General features: G+C 37.3%; 1 protein-coding gene across 2 annotated transcripts in view; it reads left to right on the top strand.

The window, feature by feature from the left end:
- Positions 1 to 3,972: 3,972 nt before the first annotated feature.
- LOC133518147 (glutathione hydrolase 6-like) overlaps positions 3,973 to 13,694 on the top strand; it is a 67,853-nt gene continuing 58,131 nt past the window's right edge. The window contains exons 1-2 of one of the 2 annotated variants that reach the window (XM_061851738.1): positions 3,973 to 4,424; positions 6,994 to 7,047. In XM_061851738.1, coding sequence (XP_061707722.1) covers positions 7,014 to 7,047 — 34 coding nt within the window. In that variant the 5' untranslated portion in view covers positions 3,973 to 4,424; positions 6,994 to 7,013. Of the gene's footprint in view, positions 4,425 to 6,555; positions 7,048 to 13,694 lie in introns of those variants that run through there. The other variant, XM_061851739.1, reaches the window with a different exon arrangement.

The following is a 13,694-nucleotide window of genomic DNA, read 5'->3' as shown; positions in this document are numbered from 1 at the left end:
ATGATTACTATAACTAGCTTATATCTAAAATAGGCCCTTGAGGCATTGTACCAAGGATGCTGGCGGCATTTCCTCGTTGTATCGCAATACTGATACGTTGTGCGAGGAAGCCGCCAGCTCTTCGGTCACCAGTTACGTCAACCAGACGTTTCGCGATTTCTCCAAAAAACTTGTGCGCGCTGGGACCCCATGGACCTAGAGTTTCAACGCCAAAAGGTACAAAATGGTACTCTCTACCGAGGCTCTTATATTTATTACGTTTCAAAATTTCGGCGCTTTCCGCCGCTGCGCCCGCTTTTACATTAGTCCGTTGGAGGTGGGACGGTGCCAGTGTGTCTACGCAGGTAGCATCCCACACTAACATCCGTCCCAAGCTCCAAGGAACCAAGGACACCCCATCAGGCCTCTTGCCATCATCCCTGATAATGCCAGTTGGCTCAAGAACAGATTCGGAATAAATAAAGTGATCGGCGTGTCGTAAAACCTTCATGACGACCGGTCTGGCCTAGTGGATAGTGACCCTGCCTATGAAGCTGATGGTCCTGAGTTCGAGTCCCGGTAAGGGCATTTATTTGTGTGAGTACTTGATATTTGTTCCTGAGTCATGGGTTTTTTTCTATTTTAAGTATTAGTTGCATTATCTATACATATACGTTACGAGTACTACGCCGGTCTCACAGAAAACCCGAAGGACTATCCGCGTGTCTTTTGCTCGAATTTGCTATGGAGATAACGAAATTTCGATTTCTAATGTTCGCGGTAGGCCCTCTGATTTGCGCTGCATTACCCATGCGGTGTGCTTTGGTCTTTATCGTTCGCATTGCGCTGTTCTTACGGTAGAGTTCACAATAGTTCATTACGATACAAGTGCGAATTATCTATTTGCACGTGTGATATAAGTACAATGTTTTACAGTACTAACTGTTCGTCAACTATTTATATTAAGCACAACACTTAAGCAGCACACCAAAATTCCTTTCAACACTGCATATAGTAACAAAAGGCGCAAAGATATTATATGTATACAAACCGTACAAAGAAAACACGTATTTTCATCTAGATTTTTTGTCTTTTTGGGCCCTTATTTGTACAACAGGTTAAATTCAAAACTAGACTTATACCCACTTAGCTATGCTGGTTGTAAGAATATTCTACGACGCGCCCTTCAAAAAATGACATACGATGATACAGAGAACTTACTAATAGTCGTAAAATGATTTCTTACTGTACTTTGATATAGAATACATAAATAAGTTATTTTGTTAAGGTTATCACCCTACCAGATTTTTATTGTGTACTATTTATAATTATAATTAAGTGAATAATTACAAATTAATTAATATGGTCCTATTCTGCCTGAAACACAGGAACTCCTAGTTCAGGCATTTGTAAACTTTTCCTTATCCTTAATCCTTAGTCTTTAAGTGCTAACACTGTACTTATACTGTTTTCAATAAAATTATTTGTATTTGTATTTGTATATGACCCTTTAAATTTCCGACATGTCAACTCTAACAAGCCGTAGGCAGTAGAAAGATTTCCTTGTTTCATTTAGACATTTATGTTTGTTAGGAAAGGACAAAATTTAACGCAAGTTTGCTAAAGTGTTATGGATAAAGCAGGTCCTCATCCCCATGTATATATATAGAGGCCTTTAGGTCAGAGTTAAACTGGTCAGTCAAGTTTACGAGTTAGCACTGGCAATGCAGTTGAGTGTCCCGACGGTGACGTCACTTGCGCACGCGGCGCTCCGTTCATTCACCCGCATTGTACCCACTCGTGCGCTTGTGTGAAGCAAAACGGACTTTCTAAGACACTGCGCAACCTAGCATAACATTCCTGTTAATTTTTTGTTCTGTCAAAAGTACAACTTAAGGTGCCCACTGATTACTTGGTACCTATCAAGTCGTAATTTAATTCGTAGTCATGTTGTATTCTAAACAATGCAATTTCCATAATATCAGTCCAAGATCCCAGAGCTGTCAGACCTTACTTATTTTCTCATGAATAAATTGTATGGGATAATATAGTGTTAGTATGTATTTTTAATGTCTGCATACTTCCTATATTGGCCCGACGGCCATTTGTCCGGTACAAGGTGCTAAAGGTTGGTAAAATATATTATTACTAACTTTTCTCAGTATTGTCATGACTGATTTTTATGTATGTTTTAGAAAACATTGTTAAAAATTGATAATAAACATTGCCAAACCATTTCCGCCGGCTATACTTAACCATTACCAGACGCTTTAAAACTGTCAAAAAATATTGTTTCACACACACTTACGCACACACACACGCTACTTACAAAATGTAATAGTAATATAATAATATTGTGGCGAGCTGTTGGGGAGTAACGACCCCACGGACCCGAGTACTCCCGAGAGTCGGTCAGGGTCTCCGTCTCCGGCGTGTCTTCGTCGGTCGGAGTGGACCCCAAGGGGACCCGCAGGACTCTCAGCTCTGGCTTGCCTTCATTGGCCGTCCAGAGAGGAGTCGTTAGAGCTAAATGCTCCAGGGGTGGAAGTGAAAACTTGCATAAGACGCGAGTTGGCACAGTGGCTGTTATCAGCCACTGGGTAGAAAGCGGCGTACACCTCTCGACACCCCTGAGCCGCTCACACCGGTGTTGCTCCTGGTCGTCTTCACGACGGCATTTTCAGGGGCCCATCTAGTGGGCGGCGAGTCACCGCCTGCCTCGATAACTAGTGAAAACATTGTTATGGCAGGTGTCCGGACGTCTTTGCAATAACCCAGTCTCATTGTCCTCCCAAACTTCAATCCATAGACCGTTATACTGTTCACTTTACTACAATAGTCCCAATGCCTGTTGCGACCGGTTCATGGGTGTCTATTGTTGCGCCCGTGAACGGGTTCCAGCAGGCGTTCTACATGACATTATAGCTCTCCAAGAGGCCTCTACGTGTTGGATCTATATCCCCGCGCAAGCCTATCAAAAGACCGGGATTTATAGGCCCGTGAAATCCAAGGAGATATAATAATAGGCCTTTTCATCTGTGTGAGATGTTTTAAGTAGCATCCTGGTAACGACACTTGCGTTCGTGGCTGTATAGCCCTATGCAAGAGAGGATCCCACGTCCACACACGCGGCAGGTGTATGCTTGCCCAGGTGGGCGAGGGTTGGAGGCCTGCTCGTGGCGCCTCATACGTTTCTCTCTTAAAGAGGTAAACCAGGCATCGTCGTGTTTGGCTTGACCATCGTGAATAGCACGACGCCATACGGGTCGGTCTTCGGCCAGTTTTTGCCATTGGTTACATGTGATATTAAAAGCAACCGTACAGTTACAAAAATTGTTTGACAGCTTTGAAGCGTCTAGTAATAGTTACCGCTGGCGGAAATGGTCTGGCAATGTTGATTATAATTTTTTTACAATATTTTCTAAAACATAAATAAAAATCAGCCATGAGAATTTAAGAAAAGTTAGCAGTATTTTTACCAACCTTTAGCACCTTGTACCGGACAAATGGCCGTCGGGCCAATATAGCAAGTATGCAAACATTAAAAGTACATACTAACACTATATTATCCCATACAATTTATTCATAAGAAAATAAGTAAGGTCTGGCGGCTCTGGGATCTTGGACTGATATTATGGAAATTGCATTGTTTAGAATACAACATGACTACGAATTAAATTACGACTTGATAGGTACCAAGTAATCAGTGGGCACCTTAAGTTGTACTTTTGACAGCACAAAAAATTAACAGGAATGTTATGTTATGCATATATTAAAAGTACATATTAACTTACACTATATTATCCCATACATTTTATTCATGACAAAATAAGTAAGGTCTGGCGGCTCTGAAATCTTGCTTTAATAGGTACATACATAGGCAATTCAACGATTTAAATTGTCTAGCTGATAATTTCAATCTATGTATGTCCCTGCATCCAAAAGGCTTAACTCTACTACCTACGTGCCGTACCCTAATTTCTAAGTCTTATCACACCCAAACTGTAATCAAGTTCTAATTAATCAAGTCGCGTATTTCTCGACAGAGGTCGCGGTGCGATGACGTCACCGACTCTCGCGCATCACAACAGACAGTTACCGGCGCGCCGCGTCGCTACCTGCGCGTTCTTAATACAAACTTTAAATTGTAACTGTTATTAAAGAAACTTAGCTGTTTTAGTTGAAGTAAATAAATAGCTGTGATAGTGTAGTGTAAAATACTGAGTGGTATTTTTACTTTAGAGTTAAGTGCCAAGTCAAAGCGCTTGAGGGTACAGTACAGTTAGCGTAAAGAAATCACGGCAGTTTCGACCTAATAAAGAATAGCTGTCATTCTTACTACAACGCGAATGGTAGTGAGTGATGAAGTGTGCAAAGTGTTAGTGTTTTTGTGTGTGAAATAACTGCGTGGATTGCAGACGTTTAGGAATGTTCTGTTAGCGCAGGTAAGGAAATAGATGTTTTGGCAGTTAGTGACCTAATAAATGTTTACACACTTAGTAAGAGGAATGAAAATGGGATACTTTTTGTAGTACCTCCCATAAAAAACAGCGTACCTGTTTATTTTAAGTCTAACCTTAAAAAGTGTGCTAAAAAGTTATGACACAAGTTGGCCACCTTTTTATTGATTTGTACGAGTATGATGATGATGAATGAAGATGGGTCACTTCGTTCGAGCGTCGAATATCTGGGTTATTCCCACTATATAGTTACGACCAGTGGTAGCTACTGTGATTTTTTTCCCACTTTTTACCAATGAAAAAAACTACTTGGAAAAAAAATCCTACAAGTTACCGCCAACTTGGTTTGCCTTGGGATTTTTTCACCACTGGTAAAAAGGTGGGATTTTTTTTCCCGTAGTTACCACCAAAATTTTGGTAGCGTTCAATACTAATAAAAACAAAATTAATATAGCGTGCTTGAATCAATTATTAATTAAAAGCCGAGTGAATTATAAGTTAATTAATTATTAGTTTAATTATAAGTCGATAACTATTTCAGTAAACTGCCTTAAAAGTGATCAAAAATAGTACTGATTTTAATATTTTTGATCACTTTTAAGAAAGTTTACTGGAACACTTATCGATATATAATTATTTATTATACCACTCTCTATTCTTACAGTATACTTAATTCTACTGTTTTTATTAGTATTGAACTCTAACAATATATTGGTGGTAACTACTGGGGAAAAAAATCCTACCTTTGACCACAGTGGCAGTGGTAACTACTAATAGTTACCAGTGGTAAAATGAAGGAAAAAAGTCAGTAATTACAACTTGGTGGTAACTAGTGGGAATAACCCAAATTTCTACCACCCACATTTCTACCTTGGGTCAACAATCTTCTTGGAAAAATGAAAAAAAAAAACGCTTTTGATTAAACACGTCAGTTAAGCCGTAAAATTATCTTCATACTTTTGGTAAACTTCAGTACCTCGGTTACTAAAAAGCAATAGGACCGGTGTTCCCGCAGAGGTGAGTATTTAATTTTTTCCCTAATAAAAAAAAATTTTTTAAGTATACTTATTATTCCCAGTTCCCAGTCAAAATACAATATACATGTGATGAATAACACAGATGCCAGTGCCAGATGCTGATGAATTAAATCAAAGCCAGTTTGAATAACCAACGCGATTAGGCGGGGTAATTAACTCGCATACTAATACAACAGAAGCGCAGAACGGAACGTAGCCGTTTACTATTGTATACGTTCTGATTTAACTGAACTGAATCACACAAAAGAAACATAGTTTTTTTAGGACGAATGAATTACAGCTACTTTAGGCTAGTCAAGAGGTTGGCAAGCCGCATATCCCTATAATGAAAGAATATTATTAATGCGAAAGTAGCTCTATCTGTCTTTAGGGAGCCTAGACAATGTGACAATCGCTTGCACTACTATAACGAAACGCTTTGTGTCTCTATCACTCTTCCATATTAGCGCGACAGTGACAGTTGCGTTTCGTTCGCTACGGAGTGTCAATGATTGGCATGTTCTCTACGCACCAATTTCGATTTGGACATACTCGGGGTCCTTAAAGTACCTTTAAACTACGTCCAAAAGAGAGGTATGGGCACTGTGAATATCATCTCGCTTTGTGTGGTAAGGCACAGCAAAGCGGATGTCATTCCAGATCTAGAGCAGTGCCCAACTGGGGAAGTACCTTACAGAGAACCGCAGCTAAATAACACTAGACCCTAGAACCCTACTCATAGTGTTGTGTTCTTGTCGGTGAGTAAGGTTGCCAGAACTGTACTAGGGTGCGGAGTGTTAGGGTCGGCAACGTGCATGTAACTCCCCTGGAGTTGCAGGCCTCCATAGGCTACGGAGACTGCTTACCATCAGGCGGGCCGTATGCTTGTTTGCCACCGACGTAGTGTGTAAAAAAAGGTGAAATTAGGTATGAAGATAATTTGAGGTACTAGAAAGGACATAGAATAGTTATTAATGACTATCAATCATCATCATCATAAAGGCTGTACAGCCGCGGTTATTCAAGTCACCCAATAAATAACACTTATATTTTTTAGTCCACTCAAACATATCTGTGTGTCATTGAGATTTAAAAAAAAACATTTCTGCAGCACTTGATTCTTCTTTCTAAAAGTTTCCGATCCCTTGGCTAGTCGGTAGTTCTTCTGCGTGTGAACCTGTTGATCGGCCAATTTTTGAATTTCGATCGCTCGATATCGTTACTCGAATCTGGAAGACGGCGAATTGATATTTTTGGAATACGAGCAATGAAGATTGGGAATTTAGTAGTTTTGACCTCTCATTTTCAATCCTATTACTAGAATTTAAATTCCGAGTAGAGGAGATATATTGAATATGAAAGGAGCCACCCAAAACCGAGCGCTCGAAATTCAAAATCAGGAACGCAGTTTGGAGTCCCTGTTAGACTGAAAAGGGTAAATACCGGTTTGCGGTCTCCAAATGATGTAAGCATGTCAAACTCCGAGTTAACATGACTTGACGCTAACTCAAATGTTCAACATTTGTCACACATTTCAGAAAAAGGCGTTGCTAGCAGCATGCAAAACACAACAGACACCACGCCACCATCAGGTAATTTTCTTAACATTGACATCTCATCTGTTTCCAGATAAATTTCCTTTGAATGCTAGTATTATCTCGGCTCTTTATCATTTGTCACCATTCCTGTCACGTTCTATATTGGTAAATAAAAACTGAAAAAAAACACCCAAAAGATTAATTGCATTATTTATAAATAATCGTGAGTCAAATCTAACAAACGGTTGATAATCTTTTGTCCTAGTCCGTCATTTTGATATTTCTGTTTGTAAGGAATATACAAAACTTAAAAAAGGTTTGTAAGATGTTGCTAAGTTTTATAAATAAGGAAATAAAAATATGTATACCCTAAGTAGTAAAAAAAAAAGAAATATAAATTTCAAAAAGTTACTGCAAAAAATGTTGAACTAGCAATTATTGCGATAATCAGAATTTCAGGCATTTACTTTCAAAATATATTAATAAAATCGGGCAATGATCACAGTTTTTTATTGTGATATAGGGAGCGTGCATGAACTGTAGGAGGCAGCACAGGAGCCGTCAGATTTTTGGCGCGAGGCGTAAATGTGGTGTTTTTTGTTCCGATGTAGCCCACAAGATGGCAGAACCTACTATGCACAAGAAAACACGTGACGTGTACATGTGCATGTTTATGGTTCCGATTCAGGCCACAAGATGGCAGACCCTCCAACGCGCACGGTCCCTATAAGCTTATTTCAATACTTTTAGCCGGAGGTATACTCAGTTTAAAGTAGCTTTAAAACGTCTACATTAGCCAGATAGCTCACTCCATCCCACTCCGTCATCGCCGGCCACTATCTTAATAAAAATCTCTCATTTCCCGCATCGCATTCCGATAATGTAAACACCGACGCCTTGCACAAAACATCCGCGCGATTAGTGACGTTCCTTGACGAGAATGTTTCTTAGATAGTAATTAAACATTCCCTAAATGGATAACAAAATAAAAAGTAAAATAAGAATACTTTATATATAATATAATAACCCAAACAGTTTTAAAATATGCAGGTAGTCTTTTTTTAAGTATACCTACCACCTACCTGATACCTGTACAGATACCTGAGATACCTGTGTCCAGAGACACCGCCCTTCCACTATAATGAAGCTTAATTGGTATTGGTACAAGGCGAGTTTAGGAGAAATGCGCTCGGAAATGTGCTTAGCAATATTTGAAACTCAGAGAGATAATATACCAATTATATTTTAAACCTATTCTATAAATTCTTTAGTTTCTTTTAAAATAGTTATAAAGATAAGTATAACAAATTATACGCTTTCATGAAATCTTGTAATTATTTGTAATATTAGCGGAAGTCTCTTTGTAACTCATTGCACTCAAAATTGACATTTATATGTTTGGTATAAAAATACAAACTGTCGTGAGATAGGCGCTAAGCTAGGTCGTAGTGTATGTAAAAGTCATTGTTCAATTGAATATTTTTATTTTATTTTATAAATATCACTGTTAAAACTAAATAAATATTTTAACTAAATAAAAACATAAAAACAATCTCTGGTCAAAACCCGGTTCTTGTTTTCATTAAAATACGTACAGTTATTAAAGTTATATAGCTTTCATGAAACAGTCTTCAATTTACAAGTAAAAATCATTACCGTTAAATACGCCAACTTTGCCCACTTTTTTGGGAAAAACTAAAAAAATTCTAGTTTTTTGTATGAAACCTCGGAAATATTTATGTATCTGTGGTAACACCGAGATCATGCGCATTTAAATTTAACTGCAAATTTAACTTTAGTCAACGTTTTCTCCATCATATGACCGATTTTGAGGTCGGGTAAAGTTATCTGGACTTTTAGCCAACATTGCCCACCGTGATTTTTAGCGCAACTATAGACCTTATTTGGTTGCCATAAAAACCAATGAAAGTATTTTGGCAATGAAGGCGATCGGTTCAAAAATTTACTCGACATAATAATACATGCTCGAAATACTTTCCTATTAAAATGAGTGGGCAATGTTAGCCTGTACATTTTTTCTTCTTCATACAAACGGCGTGTAGCGATTTAAAAGTGCTAGGGTTGTCAAAATTGAGAAGATAATAAAAACTGAACATTAATTTGCACAAAGTTGGTAGGGTAGGTAAGAAACAAAAAATATTAATAAGGCGCAAAGTTGTTTATTTCAATAACGTTATATAAAAATCTAATAGCAGAATCTAATAGCTTTTTTTCGCTGACTGTGCTTTTTGTTGACTGTACTTGTATTGTCAACTGAGATCTATATATGTACCAACCAAATTTCAATTGGTTACCTTAAGTTTTCTGAAGTGGCCATTACTATATATTTTTTTTTTTAATAGACTCATAATGGAGTTCAGAACTCTAGCTACTTTTTTAATTACTTGTGGTTTTGTAAAAATATTTTTTTGAATATTTATTTTGACATAACACACGTTTGAACGCATTTATAGCTTAGATGCCTTAGTCTGTCGTAAAGAAGTAAAAATGTCGAGTTGACAGCTGCCAGTTGCCAAATGTCACACACACAGCTGAACCGCGTACAAACAAAGTCGTAGTTGTAACCAATGAGGAAGCAATATTTGACAACTGGCAGCTGTCAACTCTACGTTTTTCACTTTTTTACGGAAGACTAAGGCATCTAAGCTATAAATGCGTTCAAACGTGTGGTATGTCAAAATAGTTATTCAATTTTTTTTCTGAAAAACGGCCAGTAATCAAAAATGAAACTATAGTTTTCGACTCCATTATATATTAACCATAGAAAAAAAAAAGAATTCCTCATGTGGAGACGATCCCGGTTGAACCAGATTGTATTGTCACTGGTAGTAGAAGTAGCAGTAGTATGCTATAATCTCAGCTCAATCGGATACCAAAAAGTGGTCGAAAAATGGCTTGCAAGATTTGATCCGAACATATGTACGTACATACAAATATTGCAAGATTTGCACATTAATAAAAAAAAAAGTTTGTAAAAAAAAGTGTCAACCCTAAGCATTTTTTTACTGCGGGCAATGTTGACACTCATACGACGGTACATTACTGGGTAATTTTGCCCATCAGCATAACTTTTGTAATATACTAGTTACAGTAACGAACCTAGCATCAAAATACTCAGCTCATGGTTTTACATTACATACAATCGATTCAACATACCTGTGTATTCGCCATGATGTACAATTCCCTTCCAAAATTTCTCAGTAATTGGCCCGCAAAAATACACTCCGTACTCGACAAGTCCCAACTGGTTACTGAATGAAGTCAGGAGTGCACGCGCTATTCTGTGTTGCCACAGGTATAGTTTACTTTCTACCAATGTCATCAATGTTGCCATAATTTTGTAACTTTTTTAGATATTAGTAGATTGCCTTAGAAATTGTGTTTTGGGCAATGTTCCCCCTGGTGGCAAAGTTGGCGTATTTAACGGTATGTTTAATTGATGGATCTATTTGGTTTAAAAATCATTCAATTCCAAAAAATTTTTTGCGTTGATTTATATCACGTGTCATTGCTTGGAGAATATTGCGGGGAATATGCCCGTGGCATTACGAGAATTCACCCGGCGCATCACTTAACGCGATATCCCGCAATTTTACCGCGATGATTTACCACAGGAAACCGGAACAGGCCGCGCCGAATCCAAATTAGTTCCACTGATTGCTGTCTCCTGCAAATCTGGGATATGTTTAATTTTGAACTTTACTGTCGAATAATTTATACTCGTAACTGCCATATAAATTAATAAAAGATGGTTATTCGATTGCTATATTAAAGGCATAGTCCTTTATAAAGGGTTCAGAGGTCCAGAAGTCAGTTGCGGTAAACTGGGGTTACTTTGAATCACGGGAATACATTGACTGTTGATTTTTAGAAATAGGGAATTGATTTTTGAACGCAATTTTGAGAATTTTATGACGTGTTGGCAACTTTAACAGAAAAACATGATGAAAGCGTTCAGAAACCTGTTCCTTAGTTTAAAAACCATGATCAATATTTCCCCGCGTTTAATAGTAACCCTAGTTTACCGGTTTCTCAATCCCTCAGAATTCTCCTTGTCCTCTGACAAGCGCATCTCTATGCGCTTTTGATTCAAGTCTTTGTATCAAATTATGTTCTCTTACGTGCAAAATGTTCCCTAACTTACGTAAATAAACTGCGTCACAGTCAATTCACCACTCGGAATGTTAAATTTCACGATATATACGAATATTTAAATGATAGATATTTAAAAAAGCGGCCAAGTGCGAGTCGGACTCGCCCATGGGGAACCCTTCATGGGCGTACAGTACCATTTATGACGTATTAAAAAAAACTACTTACTAGATCTCGTTCAAACCAATTTTCGGTGGAAGTTTGCATGGTAATGTATATCATATATTTTTTTTTGTTTTATCATTCTGTTATTTTAGAAGTTGGGGGGGGGGGGGGGAACATACATTTTACCACTTTGGAAGTGTCTCTCGCGCAATCCATAGATACCCCACACGTATGGGTTTGTTGAAAAAATATTTTTTGAGTTTCAGTTCTAAGTATGGGGAACCCCCAAATTTATTGTTTTTTTTCTATTTTTGTGTAAAAATCTTAATACGGTTCATAGAATACAATTTCACATCTACTTACCAAGTTTGAACAGTATAGCTCCTATAGTTTCGGAAAAAGAGTGGCTGTGACATAAACGGACAGACAGACGGACATGACGAATCTATAAGGGTCCCGTTTTTTGCCATTTGGCTACGGAACCCTAAAAAGGGGGCCGCTACGTACTGTATTTTCTATTTAAGTACCTTTTGAATGCATCATAATAGTTTTTACGTTGCTGGATTCGTCAATCTAGGCGTCCAAAGTTAAAACGGCCATTTTTGTTTTAAGTTCATAGATCGACGAATCCAGCAACATAGAAACTAGTTTGATGTATTCAAAAGGTACTTAAATACAAAATACAGTATGTAGCGGCCCCCTTTTTTAAATATCTATCGTAAAATTTAAACAATCGCAATTATTTTCCAGTGGCGCTAGTGAGCACGTTGATGGGCTCTTAAGCCTATTCTTGTAAGGCTGAATCCGTAACCGCCCACTTTAACTGCTAGGGTTTCTTGCTCGCAAACATTCCATAGGCCGATTAACGGCAAAATAATTTTGACAGAAATAAGTTGGTAAACACTCTAGAGGACCTTTCTAACTTAGCTAAAAAATATCGCATTGCGCATCTGAATACAGGGTGATTCATGTGACGTGAGCAGGACCAAGCCTACACAATCAGTAAATGTTAATGAATCGTTCACCGTCATATTTCTGGTTAAAGACATTTATTTACTCAAAAGAAATTTACATTTCACTTAATGAGTAGGTAGTTTACAATATTAGACACAACAAAATAGTTATGACGATTCGTGAGCGTACATAGCGTAGGTATATAGTTGCAGCAGGAAAAGCAATAAAATAAAACAAAGTTAACTAAGAACTTAGATTAAAAGTACCTATTGAGTGGTTAAGTATATTAACCTTATTTACTAACAGACAATAAAAATCACATTAACATGTATTCCTATTTTTTTATATACTTAGATAGTATATATATATTTTTTTATACATTATGGTAGGTAGAATATTTAAGTAAAACAATCACGCTTTTTTCTGTCATCTAACTTTTTTAAATGACAAATTTGATTATCTACAATGATGGACACCCTACAACACTTAATTAACAAAAATAAAACTTCTTTAACCGTTATGACAGCACTTTGATTATGAAGAAAATAAAATGTCACACTTGAGTGAGATATGAGTTTTCTAAAGTAACCAGACTCCGATGACATTCAATTTGTCACTTGTTATGGATAAAGCAAAGAGCGACCATAAATGTCGCAAATAATATACAATAAAAATTTGAACAGATTTTTTTTTTACGTTAATCTCACAATTACTGGTACGTAACAGTTACTGATAACTTACTGAATACGCAGGCTTGATCCTGCTCACGTCTCCTGAATCATCCTGTATACTTGGAATATACGAATAGACCGATTAGTTTTAGTTATTCGATCTGTTTTCGATATGATACTGATTTATCAGTGTCAAAAGTGACGTTTAGGTTGAAGAAATGTCACTTTTGAAACTGATAGAGCAGTATCATATCTGAAACAGATCGAATAACTAACACTTGAATTGGCCTGTAAGTGTAGTGTGATATATCTAAGTAAACATATGAAGATATCTATCAAAGAGAATTTGAAATAGAGGTGTATTGTCAAAGAAAACTTTGCAGCGACGTAAATGTACTGCCATCTTTCGACACATAATTAATACTTTTAGAACACCATTTGACTTTGATCCTTATTCTTTCACTGATATGTGTTCAATTTGTTAAATATCAAAAAGTGGCGCCATCTAATAGATCATAGGCGATATATAGGTAATAGCAGCATCGTGTCGAGCGATGGCGCCATAACCTTAGGTAGTGCCCGGTAAGATGGCGCATTTCAAATTGTCTTTGGTATCTATTTTAAATTATAATATGATTATGTAGCGTGTTTGATCCGTAATATAAAATAAGATAAATAGAAGCAAGCGATTCTATCTTTACTCTTTTGCGGTCGTAGCACGGTTTATTTTTATAGTCTGTCACCATGTCTGTCACGTTCTAACAAGTGGGTAATTGCGAAAGTGACAGGCGACAAAAA

This window comes from Cydia pomonella, chromosome 5 (genome assembly GCF_033807575.1).
Source record: "Cydia pomonella isolate Wapato2018A chromosome 5, ilCydPomo1, whole genome shotgun sequence".
NCBI classification, from domain to species: domain Eukaryota; kingdom Metazoa; phylum Arthropoda; class Insecta; order Lepidoptera; family Tortricidae; genus Cydia; species Cydia pomonella.
This window is presented reverse-complemented; position numbering and strand designations above follow the sequence as displayed.